The sequence below is a fragment of the Triturus cristatus genome, chromosome 4_1 (genome assembly GCF_964204655.1).
Source record: "Triturus cristatus chromosome 4_1, aTriCri1.1, whole genome shotgun sequence".
Lineage (NCBI taxonomy): Eukaryota > Metazoa > Chordata > Amphibia > Caudata > Salamandridae > Triturus > Triturus cristatus.
The window spans coordinates 462,310,372-462,334,133 of record NC_140585.1 but is presented as its reverse complement, the minus strand read 5'-3'; the positions used below and the strand labels follow the sequence as shown (position 1 = coordinate 462,334,133).

Here is a 23,762-nt window from a genome sequence, read left to right as displayed (position 1 = left end):
AACGTGGTGGTTACAGTGGCGGGCAGTGAGAATGGACAGTGGAGCAGGGTCAGATGGAGGCGGCCCCCATTGCTCTTACTGTGTCTGGCAGAGAAGCAGGGCAGTGAGAACTACCAGAGAAAGGCCAAAAAAGATCCCAATGTACACCTAGTGACAGAGAGTGATACTGCAACCTTTTACTGCCTAGTGCACAGTGCAAGAGTTAATGTTGCTTTTCCCACAATAATGTGCTGCATAGCTAAACACTTATAAGGTTCTAAAGGCGGGACTGATTGCATTGCACATGGTTGTTTTAAATGTAGTTACTTGTTTAGCACTCCAAGGGAGTGCATGTCTTGGTTTTCAGAGCACACTCATGCGCTTTACTTGGATCCCCCAGGTTCAACCCATCCCATCACCCATGCCCATTCCCGATGCGCCTCTGAAGCACACTAGGTGCTGAATGGTGGCTTTGGTGATGTGCTGGATGATCTCTTTACCCAGTGACTCCACTCCCAACATTCATTCTGCCCAATGCTCCTTCATGACATGCCCAGCACTGGATGGTGGCCTTGCTAATGCCACGGGTGTTGTCCCATTGCTGCCCCTCTCAATGGTGGTAACCATGATTGGCTTAGCCAATGGCAGGGGATTTTAAATCCTCCTGGCATTGGTGAAACCAATTGAGGTTATGTTGCCATGTTAAAAGTATGGACAGCAATGTTTTCATAGCCTTCTATAGTTTCACCATGGTTGCTTGGGCTATTGCAAAGCGTATCATGTTGCTTGTGCAACATTTTCAAAGCAAGACTGATTGTCTTTGTCAAATCTTGTTTAGGTCTCACTACTGACAGTGCTAGCTGTCTCAGAAACTTAATGTAATCAATACTATAAGAAGAACACAGAAAGAGTGGACTTTGGCTGAGCCTCTCTTAGAAATGGGGGTCTCTAGTTGGTAGAGGTATGCACCTTTGTTTAAGTAGCGACCCTTGCTTCTAGTCAGGGTAAGGGGATTACACACTTTAGATAACCCCTACTCACCCCCTTGGTAGCTTGGCACAAGTAGACAGGCTTATCCCAGAGGCAATGTGTAAAGTATTTGTACCCCAAACACACAGTAACACAGTGAAAACACCACAAATGAACTCAATACCAGTTTAGAAAAATAAAGTATCTTTATCTAAACCAAACAAGGCCAAAACAACACAAATCCAACATACACAATCCAAAATATGACTTTTAAAGGTAATACTGCACAAATACAGCTCAGAGAAACATATAGCTCTAACTGGGGCTATTACGATGTCATGACGTGCCCAAATCCAAAGTACGCTACTGACAGTGAGGTGTGAGGGCCCTCCACAGAGTCATATGGACCACCAAGCAACAGTACCTTCAAAAATGAAGTCAAAAGATAGTGCATGGCATCATGAAGGTGAGGCGCCAATGGCCAAGGCAGAGTGGGCTCCTTTCTGCCATGGGGGCGGCGATGCTCTGCATCTGTGAGGAGTTGAGGCATTGAGTCCAGGACAGGGGAGGTGAGATGGTGCCGGTGCTGAGGCATCGACTCCGGTGTGGTGATGCGACAACAAAGAGTTTGTGAAGTCACCCTCGTCGGTTATCGGCTCTGCGCTAACGTGATGCTGGTGCTGGCATTGGGAATGCCGATAACTGCAGGCATCAAAGGGCGTCGGAGCTGCAGTGCAGGTGCAGCAGTGCGTCGTGCACTTTATGAGCGGTGCCCCAAGGCCTCGGTGCAGGTCGCTGATGGCGTTGGAATTCTCCTTGCTTTGCAGCACTAACCACACAATTCTCAGGGCTCGGGAACTGGGATTAGCACCCTTCTAAATAAAGGAGTCCAGAGAGGAGTCCAAGCACTGGTCAGTGTGTTGCAGGTGAAGTCTTTGTGTCCCTGAGGGTTCAGAACAGGAGACCAGCGCACACAAGCCCTACAAGATTCTTCTCAAGCAGGTTCACAGCAAATGTTCAGTCTTTGGCCTTTCTTTGGCAGAAGCAGCTACTGCAGGCCAACACAGCAAAGCAACACAGCAAAGGGGCAGTACTCCTCCTCCCATCTCTCAAGCCCTTCTCCTTGGTAGAGGTTCATCTTGAATCCAGAAGTGATCTAATTCTCTGGTGTTTAAAGTTGAATTCTTATACTCCATTTTCTCTGTTTGCTTTGTGGCAAGGGTCTCTGAGCCCATTCCAAACCAGTTCTGTCCTATATGGCCCAGCTTCCCTATAAGAGGGCTCCCCCTCTTGTGCAAAGGAGACCTAACCTATTCAACTGATAGTGAAACCCCTCCCACTACTCTACATGCACACCAGGTCTATTCCGCCCAGCAATGAATCACACAGGAAAGGCAGGGCACACCTCAAACCCCCCTTGGGACTGTCTAGAGACAATGCACATCCCCAGCTCCTGTCACTGCAAAACCAGGCTCTGAATACACAAACAGGCAGAGGCACACAGGATGGTTAAACAAGAAAATACCCACTTTCTAAAAGTGGCATTTTCTAACACATAATTTAAAAAAAACTTCACTAAAAGGTGTGTTATTAAATTCTAAGTTCAGAGAGCCTCAACTTCATTTCTCCATGTTGTCTCTAATGAAAGTTACACTTGAAAAATGATACATTGCAGCTCCAATGATAGCCTATGGGACAGACAGTCTTTCAACAGTGAAAAAAACGAAATACACAGTATTTCACTATTGGGACATGTCACACACACACCAGCATGTCCTGTCTTTCCCATATACTGCACCCTGATCATGGGGGTATCTTCAGTGCTACATTAGGGGTGACACATGTAAGAAAAGGGATGGTTGGGATCTGGCAAGTGGATGCACTTGCCAGATCAACATTGGACTTTAAAGCTGCACGTGTAGCCACTACATTGGTAGGTCTGAGACACATTTGCAGGGCTACTCATGTGAGTGGCACAACCAGTGCTGCAAGCCCACTAGTAGCGTTTGATTTACAAAACCAGGCACACTCAGTGCACTTTACTAAGGAATTACCAGTAAATCATATATGCCAAACATTTATCATAATCACAATTTACAAAGGGAGCACTTGCACTTTGACACTGATCAGAAGTGGCATATAGCAAGAAATGCAGGAGGTAGTTTAACAGCCCCCTTCAGCCATTGTCTCTTATTTTATCTTCGCCATTGTTTGGATGGGCTGTCCTTAAAGCTAATGGCATTTTGTAAACAGTTAGATGTTCCATTGCTGTTCCTAGTAGGTTTGGATGGTAGGGCTTCAAGTAGTCCTACACACCTCTCTCACTCCTCATTCTCACATTTCTGCCTCCCTTACAGCTAATCTCTCCTAAGTCGCTTGTTTGCAGGGTGACAACAGCACAGAGCCACTGTCAAAAATTCAAAGTGAATGCTGAAAAGGACTTCATGAATAAAAGGTTTGAGGTGCCTTTTACCAACACCTTATGTCCTCTCACCAAATACAGTGAAATAAGTTTTAGATGAACAATCAGCATAGGAGCTAGCACTTTTTATGCCTCTCTCCAACCCCCTCTATCTTCAGGACTCCGTTCATAGAGCAGGGCTCCCATATCCATCTACTTCCTCTGCAGCTCTTGCTGGTAGACAGTGGGAGCTGCTTCGATTTGAATGCTAAAATTGACTGAACCATGTGCAGCTCCCTCTCTTCAATGTGTAAATCTCCAATTAAACTGTTTAATCTGAATCTTTCCCAACACACTACAAATATCGAATGACCTCTCACTCCAAGTCTGAGAGAGCGTGAGGCAGGCAAACCCTGGTAAGGCACACAGCTGCACATGTGCAGCATTGTCTCTAATAGGACTTACCTTTGAACAGACCTTTGCTACTATAGGAGAGATTCTGCAGGAGTATAGCCAATCGTGTCAGTAGAATGCAGCCTGTCCATGTGATCCACAATTCAGTCCAGACAGACCCCACACCTAGCACATGTCTGCCATTTCCACTCTGTCCCATCTCTCATATTAGAACCCACCCTCAATATGTTGGTCTGTCTTCAACAATGGTTACTAGAAGAGACACTACCAGCTAGTGACTGTATTACCACATTGTAGGATCGGTGGTGATGGTGGTGAGGGAGCATAAATGGAAGAGACTGAGCCTTGTAGCTGAATCACTGTGTACATTTTTACTTCATTTGGCTGCAGAAGTTCCATGTGAATTGGCTGTGCACCTGCTGCCTGCACAGTACACGCTAAAACTTTCAGCAGGGCCTCAGGGAAGAGGTCAAAGTGCAATTCAAAGTTCTAAGACAGATTATTGTTACATGGTCCCTGATGGACCTGGCCCTCTCTGGAGGGTCACCCCCAAACGTTTCGCCTTCACCCCTCCTGTTTCTGAACCCATTTTTGTTAGCTTTTAGGTCTTTACCACTGTGAACATAGAAGGAGCAAAATGCCAATAATGATTGTTTTTGTGCAGGAAGGTGACCCTTCTTGCAGAAACACAATCATTCCTCCAACACAGGCACCCTTGCCATGGTGCAAGGGTGGCTGCGATGGTGCACAATTGCTGTTTGTGCGTTGGCACAGGGGAGAGCACATGGGTGTGCTGTATTCTTGTAAATAGGGCGCATCCCTGCTTTTATGAAATGACGCAATTTGGCGCAGTAAAATGGCTTGCTGTGCCGCGCCATTTATTTGTAAATATGCCCCTAAGTATTTACAGTTGTTCACATATGTTGACCTGTTAAGGCTCCTATCCTTTGGGGTAACATTAATGTTTTTCTTAGGCAGATTAAAATCTGGCTGGTTTAATTTACAATATGTAACTAGAGCTAGATGCTTATAATAAACAACCACATGTAGTGCTCCTTAAATCCACTGATAAAACTTTGCAAATAAAGAAGCTTCAAACACAACTGCCTGTGTAGTAGAACAATAGGAAATAATTCATTTCTCGTTCATAATGGGCAGATGTTTGATCGATATTTAAAAAGTTACGCATGAAATTAAAACTAAATATTATCTGGTAATTCTCACCTGCAGTGCACAGTTATTGGCCCTTTGATCTTTGTTGCCTGTTGTCTGATCATGTGCACAAACTGCAAGATGCTTTCTGCAGCATTCGTTGTAGGGACACCATGGTCAGGCCAAGCCAAGTAGTTAAAGTGCATAACGTCCTGCACGTCACCCATCTGCAAGAAAAGACAATGCACTGGTGAAAAGAGCCAGACATCATCAGTAGTGCATCGTGTTCTAGAACCCTCGATTTGTTTGTAATATTTGGTTTGTGTGCAGGTGGGAGACTTTGTGGGGCTGATTCACAGGACCTCTTATAAGCGCAGGAAGTAGCGTTGCAGGAGTACTCTTTTACATACTCTTACATGCCTTGGTGAACTGGCCCATAGTGTCCAACTCGCTATTACTAAATGTGGAAAGAGGGTGCCATTGTTTCTATTCTGTAGTAACTGTGCAGGAATGTTACCCCCATATTCCCATTTTAGTTTCAGTTTAGGGGTTGTGGGGTTGTTTCACAGAGGCATGTAAGAGTATGTAAAAGAGTACTACAAGGGAACTTCTTTACATACTCCAAAATACCTTTGTAGACAGACCTCTGTGTCTGGGTTTTTAGACCAGTATCAACAATATAAACATAATAGGTATATATGTAGCTAGGAGCATTCCTGGAAGCCTGCTTTGCTATTGACAGTTAAGGTGGATATTATAACTCAAGGTTCCTAGCAGACCATGAAACCCAAACATCATAGTCCTGGATTACACACCTGCCAACTTGAAGAACACTTTCACTGTGTAAGGAGGGGGCAGGGCCTGACAGAGCGGGGCCACCGACCAACAAGTACCTATGAGGCACTTTTGCACCCCTCCTGCTCCCAAGTCCCCCCTCCTCCACCCCACTTCCCCCCTGGTGCCAATGCCCTGGGGTGTTTTCACATCCTTTAATGGACGTCGGCAGTTAAAAGCCTCTGAAAACCACCCTGTGATGTCGGCTCCTCAGCTGGAGACCGTGTGACGGGAGCCAATAACCTGTGTCACACGGTGGCACCGTGTGAGGTGGCAGTCTTTCTAATCGAGGACCTCTGAGCCAATTAATGATACTTTACAAAGATAGATGACAAGAGTCCAAGCGTCCTGGAAAGCAAAATCACAGTCTTCAATCTAAAAGGCCCACAGTCCTGAAGTGGAATGAATGTGCAGTACGGAGTTTTTGGGTGAGATTAAAAACCAGCAGCGTTGGCAGTCAACCATATCAAGTAACTAAGCGTGAACTAGGTACAAAGAGAGACTGCATGCACCAGTTGTAACCTCCATTCTTTGCCTGCAAACATGAGCAGAAAAAAGTTGGAAGATTAATGACAAAGTTTATATAAAGTATAGGTTCGTACTAGACAAAAGTGAAGGACCGAGGTAGAACTCGCCACGCGCGAATCGTTCGTTGCTGACGCAATGAGTGATTTGTGACTGAAAGTAAATGAGCGAAACGACCTTCCCTTGGCACGGGTCACACGGCCCCTCTAGGAAACCGCGGCACCAGAGCGAATTCACACGGGGCAATGGAGCTTTTCTGGCTGCATGCTGAGGTTGGAATCCATGCAGACGGGCTGGAAATGCGCCACTGTGAAACCCAATCCTGGAAGAAGCCCTCGAGAAGAGGATTCAAGCGCCGCCATAGCTGGCTCCGAGAGGGCCACGGTTGCCGTGTGACACTGAGGGCGGTGCCACGCACAAACAATTTTTGAGGAGGTGTAATTTGTACATGGTATGGTTCCAAGAGAAAGTGTCACTGCAGTTAGAAAGTGAGTGCTAAAATGGGACAGAATACGCAGGACATCTTTATTAAATATAAAGGAAACATGACCTGATGTAATAAAGAAACTTTGCAGTGGTGCAGTACTGTGCAAAACCAATTTGCACTATTTTGCTGCTTGTGTGACATGGAATAGAGCAATAAACATAGATTGTGGCAGCGTTGCTAAAAATATTAACTAGACTTTTTTTTTTTAATTCACTTATGTGTACTTGTGTGTATTAGAAATGCTATCAATTAATTCCTTGTCCACGAAGAAACATTTAAAATAAAAAAAATGGCAAATTGACTTGGCACTGATGTTGCTACTAGGGTAACCACATAAGTAACACGATCATTTGCCTCGCAGATCGTTCAAATTTTACATGTGTACATATTTTCTTCTCTTTCTTTTTGTAAGAAAAGAAAAAGATAAAACACAATCTGTTATTGCAGAGGTGAATTTTTGGGTTTTTCCTTAGTATACAAGCAGCAAAATGATGCAAATCGAGTTATCTGTAGTCTACCATGTGACCTTGAGTGCACGTCATAGAAGCACACATGCATGTCGGCATCCTGGGGCCGGAAGCAGCGTTAGGAGATCATTAAAGTTGTGATTTTGGTTGTGCAGAGACAGCTCATATCTTGAACACTTCACCTACTGGTATCCGATCCCTTCTTAATTTATGCGCCCATCTACCACCGTGGTGCATCTCGACACTGGCATGAGGCCATCTAGCCCACTGGCCGGTGACCCCAAATAAAAGCCTCTAACCCAACATCCCTGCTGAAAAGCAGTACCCACAACTGCAGCAAATGGCTCATTAGTTGTGTGGCCTGCACAAGTAATGGATCCACATTTGTGCTCCACTGGGAACCAAACACCCCATTGAAGCGCTTGACTCAAATAGGCTCATGTTGCAGAGCGGTCCAAGGCTGACTCAAGGGATGCGGTTTGGGCTAGTAATAGGTGATCTGGATTATCAGAATTAGCTTTAGCATGAAATACGCACTGAGGGCAACAAGTTATAATCACAAAATCTATGTAATTATAGTCCTTCACCCCTATAGGGTGTTTGCAGATTAAGCACTTTTGTTAGACAAATACTGCACTTTAAATATAGTCCCTAATGGACATGGCTTTGGTAAGCATACATAGATGTAATTTCCACCTTCCACCCCTAGAGGGTGTCTCAACATGAATGCTCACATTAAACACGTTCAGGCCACAACTGGTTGCAGTCATAATCTTCACCCCAAGAGGGCACAGCCTTCCCAACTCTAAAACAAAAGTTATAGCTAAGAGAAACTTGATAAACACTTGAAACGTTTGAGGGGTTATCTTCCATAGAGTCCCACCAAACGTAGAGTGGGGACTCTGGCACTTTCATTGGGGAGAGGCTGAGCTGCTCCTATAGCTCACCCGCACTTTGGGAACATGTTGGTGGTGATACCGCCCTCCTGGGGTCACCACAAGCCACAAACAAGAGGTTTTCATTTTTAAAAGCCGGCGAAGCTGACGAGCCCTGTAGGACAATATCGGGCGCTCCTTTCATTGCCTGTTTAATTTTTCAACGGTGGCTCTCCCACTGCGTTGGGGAGAGTTGCCTTGGTTTCCTTTTTGCTTTGTTTCCTTTCCGGAAAGCGTCAGCACCCCCCTTCTTGCTTCGGCCATTGGGGCCTAGGGATGGGGTACTGGGCCCCCTCTCCTCTTTGCGGTGCCCAGGGATGGGGTCCTGGCCCACGTTCTCACATCGCGAGGTAGCACTATGGTGCTCTCTCGTGCAATGTCTTCTCGGGTGTAGTCTCAGGACCCTAACCCACCCCGGAGGCAGAAATCCAATTCGGCGGCAGAGCCCCATACTCATTGCAGCTGAAAAGAGGTCAAAAGCCACCCAAAACTTCTCCAAGGCATATCTCGGGCGTCAGTGGACTGTTTTTGATTATTCTGGTCTCAGTTTACTCCTGGTGAGGCCTTCCCCCAGCAGATCTTCAATGGAGCCCCCCTCTGGTTTGGCTCTAGAGTTCTGAACTTCCTCCTTTGTTGAGTGGTCTGGGGCGGACACTCTTCCTGGCACAGGATGACAGCTGGCTGATAGATGCAGAGTAGTTCACCCAACCCCGTCCTCCTTCAGGGCTGACCTAAGCACTGTTGATTGCTTCCTTTGATGGGTGAGGCCTTTGTTCATGAATCTGGAGGGAAAAGTAATTTATCCAGCCCAGCATGGTGACAAAAGGCCTGGGCTCTGATCCTATGTCAAGTTAGAGAAATTTGACATACCTGGATGACCCATAAGCTGTACAGATATGCTTTTGTACTTTACAGAATTGTTCTTTTCACAAAGGTTACAGTGTATATTGGTGCGGCCCTGGAATCTCTAGGCCAAAGGGAACTGGAGCTGCACACTAAAGCAGCCTATTCCATAGGAATATAATGGAGCGTCACTACAGTCAAATACAGTAAAGCACTCTGACTTTCCTCCCTGTTCCAGGTCACTACCAAACTCTTTGTAGTTCCTTCTGCACCAGGCTACCTGTGCGCAGTTCTTGGGCTGCACATGACAGGAGTCGCCTGCGCCCAGCCCTCTCACATGTGCACACATATGTGCACACGTGTTCACATGTAACCAGCACAGTGCTCCTTATCCTTGCTGCGCTGCAGCAGCGTTATCTTAAAAGGCAGACACTGGAGGTTAATACATGCAGTCCATTTTTCCTTGAGTTTTCTGTGGTTGAGTCACAAGTTATAAGGCTCTCCCAAAGTAAAAATGTCAAAACTAGGTGATCAAAAAGCAAAAAATCCAGTTGGATAAGATGGTCAGAACCCCCTTATCACAGTAACACCCTGCACTTAAGGCTGTCCAGGTGCACCTAACTACCATCACATCCCCAGCAGGCCTCTGGTAACACTTCAGAGTAGACCCTACACCAATAGGGCCCGCACAAACTCATAGCAAGCCTCTGAAAAGGCTGTAAGGGGCACTCGGGCACGGCACTCTTGTCTTGCATGAAGAGGCCTCATTTAGGCCCACCCAACATAGTACCCTGTTGAAAAAGGGTCCTCTACCTTTGTGGTGGGCTCGCATTCACACAGTACGCACGCATTGGCAGAGGTCACAGGATTACCTCACAAAGGTGATAGCAGGGCCCACCTCTGATAACACAGCAGCAGCACAAGCTGCCCCTCCCCCCATCAGGCCACCACATTATACAAGCAGTGCTGTGTACACAATGAGCCAAGCACATCCAGGGGATGGTGCCAACAATCCACGGCTAGCCTCACCAGCGGCCTTTTCTCACCACCAAGAGGTGGGGGCAACCATTGAACCCTGTAGGTAAACCAGCAGCCCTCTTACCCCCTTCAGCAAGCTTAGTGACCCAGGGACTGCAGCCTCCAGATGGCTATCTGGGTTGACAGACTGACCAACTATTTCAAGGTCATGAAAGAAACTGATGGAGAAACAAAAAGGTCAATTTTGCTACATTACATAGGGACATACTCTTTCACCACTTCAGGAACCTCCTAAACATGGGAGATGATTCCGACTACGACAGTGCGGTGACAGCACTGCACAAACATTTCGACTCCCAAACTAATCCTAACTTCAAGATATTCAAACTTTGACAGGTGTCACAATGCGAAGGAGAATCTATTGACATCTTTTACGCAAGGCTGCGTGAGCTAGCAAGCACCTGTATGAATGATGACGCTCAGGAGGAACCGAGGGCCCAACTCATACAAAGGTGCAAAAGACAAATCCTATATCAACCTGGCATTACGCTCAATGAAAGGCCCTCTGCCACGGTCTGTCCCACGAGTGAGCTGAGCAAATGGTGCTGGCATTTTCCAAACTCACCCCCCCAAGCTGGAACCCTGAGATATCAGCCATTCAAAATGGAAGCAGTATCCATCCTGGCAGCAGACCAAATTGCATGTCCACCAGCAAGCCAAAGGATGACGGCCAACACTGCAGATGGCATGTGGATACTGTGGGCTCAACTCACACCCTCTATAGGAGTCCTCAGCAAAAGTGAAAGCTTGTTCCAACTTCCACTGTCCTAACCAATTTGTGAGGGTATTCAGAGGAGGCCGCTGTGTTACACCTTGTTGCGGGTGAGGCAGGGGCCAGTGCCAAGACACACTTGCCATAATGTCAGATCAGATGCACCCACCTCAGAGACCAAAAATACTGAAGATGAGGAAATCGTCCTCATCTTTTGCACCAGAGAGAACCAGAACTCTCTGGGAAAACCATGGCCGACCTGCAGCACCTCTGAGGCCGGAGCAACGCTCCCTGCCATATTCAGCATTGACAACATATAACGATGTCTCAACGGGAATCAATAAGGGGATAGTCTTCATGAAATAACTTAATTATAATATACATTAGATGATCACAAAAAATAGTCCCAAGAACATTATTTAATGCAATAATATTGTCAATGTAGGACAATCAGATCAAATGTGCATAAATTGCAGCTTCATTCATATTTTTGAGTTGTGTATTAAAGTGAAACAGTGAACACTTTGTACTCGTGAAAACATATAAAGGGCGCAAGTGAAACCAGTGAAAAAAATATAAAGAAAAAAATGCTACAGCGTGTTGGACCAGAATTCAAACTGAAGTTATGCATGAATCAGTGCCATTGTTACGAAATATAAAATCATGTCATAATTCAAAGCCAAATATTTGCTTGAGCACGTTGACAACGTTTTGATGTTGATGACTTATGGTCATCATCAGGACATAGATAACACAACATTGAGTGATGGCTGCCTGGAGTGATCATGGCTACGTGGATGGTTACGGGCGCCTAAATCCAGATGTCCAAGCGTAAGTCATCAGTTCACATCCAGGTCATACCAGGGTGAATTAAATCTAACCTGAAGTACCAATGCTCAGTATTTTGGCACGCTGCGAATGAACCCGGGACACCCTGGTATTTCAAATGAATAAGGCCACGCTTCTCCCCCCACCGCAGAGCTGAGACATTGTCCAGCCAGCTGAAGAGGGAGACCCTTGACATCCCTCCAGATTCATCCATTCACTACAGGGTACCTAATGAGGGCCCCCACCTTAGACTTTCCCATCGAGAACCCCCTCTTGGGTTGTCTCCCAAATGCCCTGTCTGTGGGTTGTGTTTCCGGGACAACTCCCCACAACGGATTTCTGCACCCTTGTTTTATATCATGGCAGATGTCAGCTGCGAGCGTTAACTCACTGAAATCTAGTAAACCTATTTTAGTAATACTTAACGCAAATATGAAATGAGGTGATATTACGAAGTGTAAGTCTGCTCTTTACCAGTTGTCGTACTTCAACAAGGAACCAGCTCTACTTCTTAAATCTTAATCAACACTTTACATCCAACACCCAGACTCAGCCTTGCAATATGTTCACTCCCAGACAGAAATAAAGGTGATGAAACTTAAAACTAGCCACATGCTTTCCAAATGTCATCTTCTTGCTTAAACTTACATAGCTTAGTCTAAAGGTCCTAAATGCCCAGTCAGCCTGCTCGTCCTCGGCGATCATTTCCAGGGTGATGTCTCCGTAGACAACCGGGTCGTCAGTGAATGGCCAGTAATGGTCACACTTCACCTGCAAGAATAACACAGGCACTTTATTATAGAAGCATTTGAATCAACAGGCGTTACATCATCGGTGGAATGATCTCTTTGTACAAGGCTCCTGAGCGGCTTGAAATGCAGGGTACAAATAAGAGAACTTCACTTGTATTCATCAGAGACTGTGCGGATGGGGAGCCAGGCCCCCATTAATACACAATCTCTACAAGAACCTGATAAAATGGGATGCTTACAAAACACACATCAGTGCCATCTGTAGTGTTAGGGATTAGCTAGATAATTTACCACATCTATTGAAGAAAAAAAAGCTTTTTTGTTTGCTTCACGTTTTGTGTGCGACAAAGTCTGGCGCCAAATAGGAGGGGAAATGATCAGGGAAGAGCTTGGTGAGTCATCTCCCTCATCCCCCACCCCTGCCACAGCCCAGGGCTCGAGTCGGGGTACCACGCGGGTGGACGGCGTCCCCCCACTTATTTTACCAGGTTTTAACGGGTGGATTCCGTCCCCCCTGCCCAAAAGCTGGACTTCACTCTTTGGCCTCTCTGGAGCGAGATCAGAGCTTATTCAGAACGTCTGTCTACCTGCATTCACTGCGGGGGGATTAAACGCAGCCTCCGCGAGGTAGGGTGCAGACCACCTTTCATCTAAAGGCATATGAATACCCATGAGATTCCTGTTGTGACGTCACTTCCGGTGACAGCGTCCCCCCACCTCTCGTCACTTCCGGTGACAGCGTCCCCCCACTTCTTTTTTTAGGACTTGTGCCCTGCCACAGCCTATTAACGGCGACAGGGCTGTGCTTCAGAAATGACGGCAGTAAGGTATAATTCAAGTCTAAGAACGTATCAGCCGAAAGACAAAGGGTCCCATTTTGATTTGGGTGATGTAGGAAATCTGCAATTTCTGAATGATCACTCAGTTTTTTTTGTACGATTTTCCGGATCCTATTTTTGCTGCAGGTATGAACCTGTACCTTCTGAATATGCTATTTAGTGCCACAGGGCTTGAGCTCTGTCCCTAAGATGGCACTGTCAAAATTGGCTTCACCCAGTTGGTTTATTTACTTTTCTTTAAGGCCATGGTAGATGGTGTGGAATATGGACCAATAGCATGGAATGTAAATCTCATGTGGGGTGTAAGTGTGAATTTACACCACATACATATTTTACAAAGACATACACTACCTGCAATACCACTGTGCTCTGGCTGGGCTGAAGTTTAAAGGCACTGCAGCGACTCATGGAAAGAAAAAGCACCTTGACATGTAAGAAAACCTATTTGTATATATTAATAAGTCACCTCTAAAGTGTGCCTTGTAAGGCCATAGGGCTGGCTGCTCAATTTATGAAAAAGCATTACACTAAATCTTTGCTATAGTGTGCCCTCAAAGATACTGAATGTTCAAAAGCTGTTGTCCCTATATCTGTTGAGCTAGATTCTCCCAGAAGGGGCCTATGTATAATTTAAATCCTTAATTTTCAACTTTAATTGTGGAAATGTTACAAAAAAGAATTATTTAGGTCCACTCAGTTTTCAAAATCTAATTTAATTGTGAAATCATATAATTGATAACTTTAGTGCAAAGTAGCATTATAAATTTGTATTTTGTGCTGCCTGGGTCAATTCTGGGTTAGCAAACACAAGGAGCTGATGGACGGGGTGCTGAAACTTTTCAGACACTCACCCCCAGTCACAGATCTGGGTTGAATCCATCATCGTTCTTTAGCTCACTTCGCCACCCCAGTTCAGACATAGCTATATGCAAATCAGTCTTGACACTGTGCCTCATGGGAACAGTCCAGCCCGAACTGCCAAGCCATGTCTTCCCTGGACAGGAACAAGCATCCTGGGACTGGTTTCGGGCTAACAGCCCTCAACAGCCAGGCTAGCTTGAATCCAGTGGCAAAGTGAGTAAGGGACCCACATCTGGGCATACCCTGCCAACTTAGGGCGAACAAAGCAAACACAAGGAGATGATGGACGAAGCACTGAAACTTTTCAGACACTCACCCCCCAGTCACAGATCTGGGTTGAATCCATCATCGTTCTTTAGCTCACTTCGCCACCCCAGTTCAGACATAGCTATATGCAAATCAGTCTTGACACTGTGCCTCATGGGAACATTCTAGCCCGAACTGCCAAGCCATGTCTTCCCTGGACCGGAAACAAGCATCCTGGGACCGGTTTCGGGCTAACAGCCCTCATCAGCCAGGCTAGCATGAATCCAGTGGCAAAGTGAGCAAGGGACCCACATCTGGGCATACCCTGCCAACTAAGGGCGAACAAAGCAAGGAGATGATGGACGGAGCGCTGAAACTTTTCAGACACTCACCCCCAGTCACAGAGCTGGGTTGAGTCCATCATCGTTCTTTAGCTGACTTCGCCACCCCAGTTCAGACATAGCTATATGCAAGTCAGTCTTGACACTGTGCCTCATGGGAACAGTCCAGCCCGAACTGCCCAAGCTGGGTTAGAACAACTTTTGTCACTCTTCTCACCTCCAGAGGCTCAATGCACACTCCTGGCTGGTGTTAACATCTTTACTTTTCATGTAATAATGGCTAGGCTTTTGGGCTCAGTAAGGAAGGGTTATTATCCATAACCGGCCACTTAACAGAGATTGGCCATTTGCTAGGGAGGCAGGTACAGTTGGCTGAGCAAATCTCAGCCTTCACACTACACCTTTTAACTTGGAAATCTCAAATAGAGTGTATATGATCCCATTCAACTCCAGGACCCTCCTAGATTTTAAGCCTCCAGTCCTGTCAGCTGTGTACATTTCTTGGCTTTGATAGAAGGAGGAAATCTTATCTAAATAGGACTGTGATTAAGGGATAGTCAGAGATCCTTCTGTTAGAAGAATGGGTTAGCCATTTTGGATTTATGGCTTCTGGATTTGTCTTTAAAGTAACACAAACATGGAGATGTTGCATAAGAGGATGGGAAAAGGGCAAGAAGTAGGGTACAGGGTACGAAAAGTCATCTAATCATTGACTAGCACACAGGATAAGACTGGCACCTCTGCACCATCTCCGTAGAACACTCCTGGACACTGGAAGTCTCCATCTGAAGAAAGTCTGTCCAGAAGAAAGAAGACTCAAGGAATCCTGACTCTTACTGACACTCAGGGACAGCTCTCTAAGGGTCAAGTAGTTGGCCTCTTGTTTGCCTGATCTAGAGACACAAAAGCAGAAAGACTCCTGGCTTTAAGAGGTCCTATCTGACGACAGAGGAATGGACTATGTAGGAGCCCTAGCTGGAGAGCAACGGTGTTCCTAAAAGCCTACCCTGAAGACCTGCAGGATAGAGGAGTGGCCATGAGGTTTTCCCCCAGCATTGTTTTCTGCCTCTGAAGGATCAGGACAAGGTGCTAAGGCTTTCCATAGGAGTTCATTCATGAGGTGGGCAAGAAAACCAGATTTGTCCCACCCCGGTTTTGCCAGATTTAAAACACGTTCAGCTGGAATAGGTAGTGAATGTATCTAGCCTCAGTTTTGCACTGAGGGAGGATTTTGGAAAACCAAAAAGTCACTGAAAGTAGACAGGACTGAAGGTAATATTTTGGGGTGAGTGAGCAAATCTATCCAGCGGTGAAGCAAATTTGCCAGCAATAAAATCTAGCTTCATCCTACTCAAAGCTTTGGGCACCAAAACCAATGGCTTCAGTGGGACTGCGATGATGGCATATCCCACTTCAATGGACACTCACTGGCTTCAGCAGTGGAACTTATCCAGCTTTAAGACTTTGACCTCCAGAATAGAGATTAGGGGTCTGATTTAGAGTTTGGTGGATGGTTGCTTTTCTCAAACACGACAAATATCATGTCTGCCTTTAGTATAAGTGCATCAGTTCCTTATATCCTAATATGGCAGACTGGATATCCATCAAATTTGAGATGAAGTATACGTCTGCCAGACTTTAAATCAGGCCCTAAGTCAGAATTTAGAAACTTTGATCAGGGAAATCCGCCTTCTGTATCCAAACCCCGCTTAAAAAATGTGAGCCCTAGAACACACCTTGGTCCTAGTAAACTATAGCATCAAACTTTGCATTGGTATTTTAGTTCTTGCAGATGTTTTTTTTTTTTGCCTTAAAACTTTAAAAAAATCATATACCCAGTTTCCCTTATCCGATTTTGGGGTCTTTTTGCTTAGTAATTTTTTTCTCTTTTTCTAAATGGTTTAATTTTTTTGTGTTATTTTCTTGACTTTAATTCTGTAGGTGCTTCTTGGCCTTAGTGTACATTTCTTTGAGAAGTTTCCTTCTGCGTGTACCATTGCTATAAAGGTTGGAGAAGGCTTTCACTGAGACATGTGTTGAGACCTCTCCAGGATGTGTTTATTAAGTTGGTAGGTCTCCTATTCCCTAAATAATAGGCCCATCTTCTGATAGGTGGTAATATATAGTCTTTCAAAATCACAGTAGCAACAAAATTTGTTTCATAAAAGTAATTTCCATAGGCAGATTCTCTTCTGAAGTGCCTCCCATTGCCATGATATAACAGCACAGCAGCAGTAATTCCACCAACTGCTTCTCAGAAGAATAAATTACACCCTTGTATAATCAGGACCGTGGGTCTGAGAACAGTTGGCTCCAGAATTTGTTACACTGATTTCAAGTGGGCTACAAATGAACACATTACCAGCATTTTGGGGATTCATTATGTGTCATGAGGTGCTTAGTAGGCACCCACATAATTGAGACCTGAGGTGATGGTAAGCCAGATCTGCAACTGGTAATTACTTTGCACCACATACCCTTCTCTTCTCATTGCACTGTGTGAGCATGACAATAATCTTCGACTTCTGCTGGAGGATCATCTTCCAGAAATCGTTCCTTGTCTCTGGTAAAGGCCCTTGGGTTGCAATGTATTCCTGGGGTGAATTGTAGCCCTGAAACATAAGCAGCAGTTAATGCAAAAGTGCATTGATTATAGATTAGCGTCTTCTCATATCATGAAGCTGGAATGGTTGTAAACAAGTGTCCAAGAATTTAGCTGTCGTAAAAAGATATCATACACACACAAAACAATCCTAAAGGCACTGAGAGAACTCAGCCTTGCAATACTGCATTTCAAATGTCTACTGTCTCAAAGTGGGTGTATTAAGGTGGACTTGGTCTGAGTGATAAGCTCAACCCCTATTTACTAAGTTCTCCCTTCCACCAATAAATCCTTTATAAATGTCTCAACCCCCAATTTTTTAACTGGAGTTTTATTCATTGAAAGCGATAGAGGTGCTTAATGGCATGCAATTGATATTTAACAAATGGAAGTACAATCAGCAAAAGATGTCTTTTTTAATAGAAAAATTTACACAGAGATATATATATATATATATATATATATATATATATATATATATCCAACAAAAAGGAGCGTCCATTTGAGGAGCCACAGCAGAAAGTTGAAAGCCTTTATTGAAGGAAAGAAACAGCGCAGCAGACAACAGGATAACTCCCTTCAAATTTTTTATACCCAACGCGTTTCGAACAACGAAGTGTTCTTGCTCACGGGCACAGGAAGCTGATACTGGGAGTCATGATGAGAAACACCTTGGTAAGTATGACAAGCTCTGCCTCTGTGAATGAGTGCAACTCGGCATGCTGGAACCTGTAGTTCTCCATCGTATCGCCCCAGTGGGTGCCGCCAAAATCAGACCTGTGTTCAACAGTAGAAACTCCAGTGGGCGAAGGTGACTCCTTTGTGTGCATACCTGCATTCGTTCAAAATCCCCAAGCGGCCTTTCTGCTCCACTGCGCTCAAGTTTAGCTAGCGCTGGATCTGCCTGTAGTAAGCAGCGGGCTTCCTCGCGACCGGACATGGCCGCATTTAATCCAACAAAAAGGAGCGTCCATTTGAGGAGCCACAGCAGAAAGTTGAAAGACTTTATTGAAGGAAAGAAACAGCGCAGCAGACAACAGGATAACTCCCTCCAAAATTGTATACCCAACGCGTTTCAAACAACAAAGTGTTCTTGCTCACAGACACAGGAAGCTGATACTGGCAGTCATGATGAGGAACACCTTGGTAAGTATGACAAGCTCCGCCTCCGTGAATGAGTGCAACTCGGCATGCTGGAACCTGTAGTTCTCCATCGTATCGCCCCAGTGGGTGCTGCCAAAATCAAACCAGTGTTCCACAGTAGAAACCCCAGTGGGCGAAGGTGAATCCAGTGTGTGCATATCTGCATTCATTCAAAATCCCCAAGCGGCCTTTCTGCTCCACTGCGCTCAATGTTGGCAAGCGCTGGATCCGCCTGTAGTAGGCAGTGGGCTTTCTCGCGACCGGACACGGCCACATTTAATCCAACAAAAAGGAGCGTCCATTTGAGGAGCCACAGCAGATAGTTGAAAGCCTTTATTGAAGGAAAGAAACAGCGCAGCAGACAACAGGATAACTCCCGGGATATAACCGGGATCCCAACGAACGATCACGGTGGGCCAAACAAGGGCACAGACTCCAGTTAACGATGCAGTAAAGAAGATTTATTGTCTTAGCATGTCAGGATGATGCGTTTCAACCACAAACCTGTGGTCTTGATCACATAGTGCGCTAAGGTGAAAGGCATTCAATTTATAGTGACATAAGTGACTTTACTATGTTCATAGTGACAAGGCAAAAAACTTAACACTTTTGCAGCAAGTAGTAAAATATCTTGTCATCCATTGATGACTAGGCCAGCAATGACAAACACTTTTAATAGCAGGCATAGAAAAAAGACTACCACTCTATATGTAGGTGCAAATGGCCATGTGTTCTGTAACATCAGTTGTGCGCGGCAGATCAGAAGGTAAGCTGGTGTTGGCGGTGCCAGAGGCATGGTAAACTATAAAAGAATGCATAGATTGGGTTTTAAGTCTCTCAAAAATAGTCTGAAGGAAAACAGAGTTAAACAGTATCCCACATGAATCTTGGATGTGTTTGTCCAACCTATAAACCATGAATGCCATGTGGCCCAATTTAATATGGGAGGAATCCGGTGTACCATCGTAACTAAAAGGGGAACATTGAATGTAACGCATTCATATAATTGGAAGCGTGTGAAAGCCAATGCCAATATCTTTGTACCAGTCGGCGCGCAACTTATGCGGTCAAGTTATATAAGCTTTGTGCTGGTGCCGAAGAAGGGCCTAGATGTCACTGGAGTCTCATCTTTGCATGCTAAGGTCTAAGCCTGATGTTTGGAAATCGAGTCAACTGCTCAAAGAGATGTAGTATAGGTGAGAAAATGCTGTACAGTGCAGTCACTAATGGATAAAGTTAAAAATGAGTGATAATTGCAGGAAAAATCAGTGTTGGTGCCGTGAGATGTGAAAGGGACAGAAAGCCAAACAGTCGCTTAAGGAATAGGTGAGATTGGTGCAGTGTGTTAAAAATGTGTTGCAGTGGATTAAAAACTGGACAATCACTAGAAGTCAGCCGACTTCCAAAAAAGTCAGATAGGCGAAAGTGTGTGAGCGCATGACTAGAGTGAATGCTAATGATAAACATTATATATACACACACACACAAACACACACACACACACACGCACACACACACACGCACGCACACCCACAGGCGCGCGCACACTCTCTCTCTCTCTCTCTCTCTCTCTCTCTCTACAATGTTATATAAAAATATCACTGTATTATATACAAGACACATAGACCACAAGCACATAAATCAATAATCAGTTTGCCAACTAGGCAATGGTCATAAGACATAGGTAATAAATCACTTTTGCCAGCTAGGCAATTGTCATGACACATGTAGTGTGCTTAAGTAAACAATTATAAGGTGCACAGGTTAAGCCCACATTATTAAAACAGCCTTTACTGCGAGTTATCATGCAGCTCCTGCACATAACATTTAGAGAATGAAATGCGGCCAATTATGCACACGTATATGAATCATACATATTGTGCATATTATGCAATTTTGTCAAAACACCACAAGTTTAGCACAAAATATTTCTAAATATGCAGACTGTAAACATTGGGCATCAACTCTCCCACCGTAAATACAGGAAACCGAGGCACTTGCACCTCTATGAGAAGCTATATGGCAATTTTGTCAGGCTACTAGACCTACGATATGGGGCCCTCTGGCGAGGTTCCGACCCATACTACCAATTCTTTGAAAGAGAAACGATGCCCCTAAGGTATGTGCCAAACAAAGGCGGGAGGCACCTGCGCAGCCCACGATGGCGGGAGACTTCCACTCCTAAAAAGGCTGGCTGCCCACGAGCTCACGGTGCCGGCACTCTCGGGGGTTCAATGTGGCTGCCCATGGCCTCGCAGTACAGCTGATGGCTGTAGGGTGACTCCGAACCCAACTTGGACTGGCCCTCAGGCCTTGGAGGCAACTCTGACCTCAGATCAGCCCCTCAAGCTACTTTTTCTCGGTGTGGCCAAGTCGCACCGGGACAGGCTCTGCTGTGTCTCTGTTGTTGTGCTCGGTGCGGTGTCCTGCTGGGCAGGGCTGAGTCTTCTTTCCTTGCATGCCACCGATGTCAGCAGGTTGCTAGGCAATGCCTGGCCCTCCTGCAGCACTCGACCGTTGATGAATGCCCACGTTTAGTGCCTCCTTCTCTCTAGGGTGGGGCTCAGCCCAGAACTCGGCCAACGGCGGGGTAGCAGGCAGCGCCCCGAGTGAGTAGCACCCAGGAGAGCGCAAGACAGTCTCCCCAGTGGTGAAAACACACAGAGATCTCAAGAACTACCCAAAGCTCCTAGCCCAGCATAGCATGAAAACGTGAATCCCCTGGCAGTTCCAATGAGCACTAGGAACTTCCAGTAACGCAAAAGCACAAGGAAGTCCCAATCAATAAAAGTGCTCACCACTCTAATCTCTCCCAACCACAGGGCAGGTTGCCTAGACCCTGGAGATCACTGGGGGCACAAAGCAGAAATAGGTTCAGCCTGCCAGCACATAGAATCCTTGTTGCATAAGCACACAGAAATGCCCACTTCTAAAACTAAACATTTCTAAAATAGTAATAGAAAATCCACGTTGACCAATAAGCAGGATTCATCGCTACTATTCCAAACATACCAAACATGGCCACGCTACCCCTTCATATCAGAAATTATCCCTGAAACACATGTAAGGGAATTCACAATGCAAACCTATAAGAGGAGCAGCCTCATGGCAGTGAGAAACCAAATAGGCTACCAGGACATGCCACACAACAAAGGCACATGTACTACCTTTTACCTACACAGCACCCTGCCCTATATGGCTACTTAGGGCCTACCTTAGGGGGACCTATATGTTGTAAAAGGGGAGTTTCAGACATGGTAAACACTTTAAATGCCTTGTCACTATGGCGGTAAACTGCTCACCAAGGCCCTGCAGAGGCCTGAGACAGGTTTGAAAGTCTACTTCTTTGGGTGGCGCAAGCAGCGCTGCAGGTCCACTAGTAGCATTTAATTTACAGTCCCTGGGTATATGAGATACCATTGTACAAGGGACTTACAGCTAAATTAAATATGCCCAACAGGTGTAGACCAATCTTACCAAGTTTACAGGAGAGAACACATGCACTTTAGCACCGATTATCAGTGATAAAGTGGCCAGAGTCATAAAACCAACAAAAACAGGTCTGAAAAAATACATGAAGAAGGCAAAATGTTTGGGGATAACCCTGCAAAAAGGACAAGCTCGAACAGTATAATATATGTTTTCAGCCAGTTACACATTTCCTCCACCCACCACAACATAGGAGTGTGCGTCAATCTACAATACGTGCCAACATTTTAGACCAGGAAAGTGGGATATTTTTTGGGGGTGGGGGGGGGGGGCTGGGGAGTATTTTCCCCATTTACTTTTATTGAAGCAGAGGCAATTTCAGTTGGCATACAGCTTTTTTTGTCTTTAAAGAACAAAACAGCAAACACACTCCTGAATTAGGTCGGTTGGAATGTGTGGTCTACTTTAGACATTGAGTTCTTCACTGTGATGATGGTATTTTGTTTGAGCACTTGTACACAACTGTTTAAAATGTAGTCCATTTCATTGTGAAGGATGGCGAGTCAATCTCTGATTTCATTTCATGTTTTATGTATTTATATGTATATATAATAGAAGTAATGCTACTGCATGGAGTTTTGCCTGTGCCTTGCCACCAGAGAGTCACACCACCACTAATGTCTCTGGTATGTGATTATAATAAGTATATTGCAAATTTCCTGTTAATATTTGGCAGTAGCTCTTATTGATAAAAAATAAAACATCTTTATTTTTTCCCTAAATTGATGATATAGCCTTTAAATGAAATTGTCACTACAGCCAGTTAAATATGGCAACTGTGATTTTCCTTGGACTGGGTGCTACACCACAGAAGATGGTGCTGAGTTGCTTTTAAAACATCTGCATTACCAGGTATTTAGCTGCAACAGTTTAGATTTTTAAGGTTTGTATTTTGGCCTCTTATTTGTCAGTACATAAATTCTGCATATTCTGACTTCCACTGGTGATGGCCTCTCTTGTTTGCAATCACTTCATTGCTCACTTCCATCAAAAATACAACAGCTGAGCTTCATCCGTCTCATTCATGCAGGTCTCAGTTCTAGATCCAATAATATTGTGCCTTTTTGGTGTGACTTAAAATTACCTCACCTACTTCCGCTAGGACTTAATGTAGCATTTTATTGCCGTCTGTGAGCTGGGCGCCTTTTAATTATAAACCAATACATCCTTTGGCTGGCACGGTTCGTTTTTCATTGTCTTGTGTGCATAGCTGGAGTTATACAGTCTGTCCTTTTTGCCATTTACAATGAACAGCTTTTCTCTTCAATCCAGCATTGTGTTATTAATATAGAAAAAAGAGAAGGAAAACCTTTACTTTTTGGTTAATAAAGTACACAATTTTGTTTTTGTAGTGTTATCAGGAACCTTGCAATAAAGTTGAGGTAAACTGAATATTGCTGTTATCATGCTCTCCTGGTTAGACCTTTGAGGAAACCCTTTAACATCACAGGTATTATTAACTCTTCCCGCAGCGCGCCAAATTAATATTAAGATGTACTTGCTGGTGAAAGTATTTTAAAAGCAAACATTGACCACGCCACCTGTTATGGTTTTTGAATACAGCTCTGAGTTTGTTCACGACGATTAGTAGTTCAGAATAACCAGGGAATGTAACTTTAAATGTGCCCCAATCCTCCGCTTTTTTAATTTAACACGTTTTCTATAAACCAGAACCTGAATCTCTAAGTATGTTTTGCAAGTGAGTCACCTCCATCTTTGAAGACTTCAGTGGCAACCCAAGAAATGGTTGGTGCAATAGTGAGAAATCAGGGTCTACTTGCAGTGTCCCCCCACTTTTTGCCCCCATTTTGACTACTAGGGCCTGGTTTTCAGACTCTGATTGTGCCCTGGGCTCAGATTAAAAGAACATTGTTAGGTGTAATTATAATTGGCAATGACAGACCC

At 44.9% G+C, this 23,762-nt stretch overlaps 1 protein-coding gene across 6 annotated transcripts in view; it reads right to left on the bottom strand.

Moving 5' to 3' along the window:
- Window positions 1-23,762, bottom strand: part of PTPRO (protein tyrosine phosphatase receptor type O) — a 922,864-nt gene that overhangs the window by 41,414 nt on the left and 857,688 nt on the right. For all 6 annotated transcript variants that reach the window (XM_085652640.1, XM_085652641.1, XM_085652636.1 and 3 more), the window contains 3 exons: window positions 17,101-17,235; window positions 12,233-12,355; window positions 4,988-5,142 (listed from right to left, as the gene is read on the bottom strand). In XM_085652640.1, the coding sequence (XP_085508766.1) occupies window positions 4,988-5,142; window positions 12,233-12,355; window positions 17,101-17,235 (413 nt within the window). The remainder of the gene's footprint in view (window positions 1-4,987; window positions 5,143-12,232; window positions 12,356-17,100; window positions 17,236-23,762) is intronic.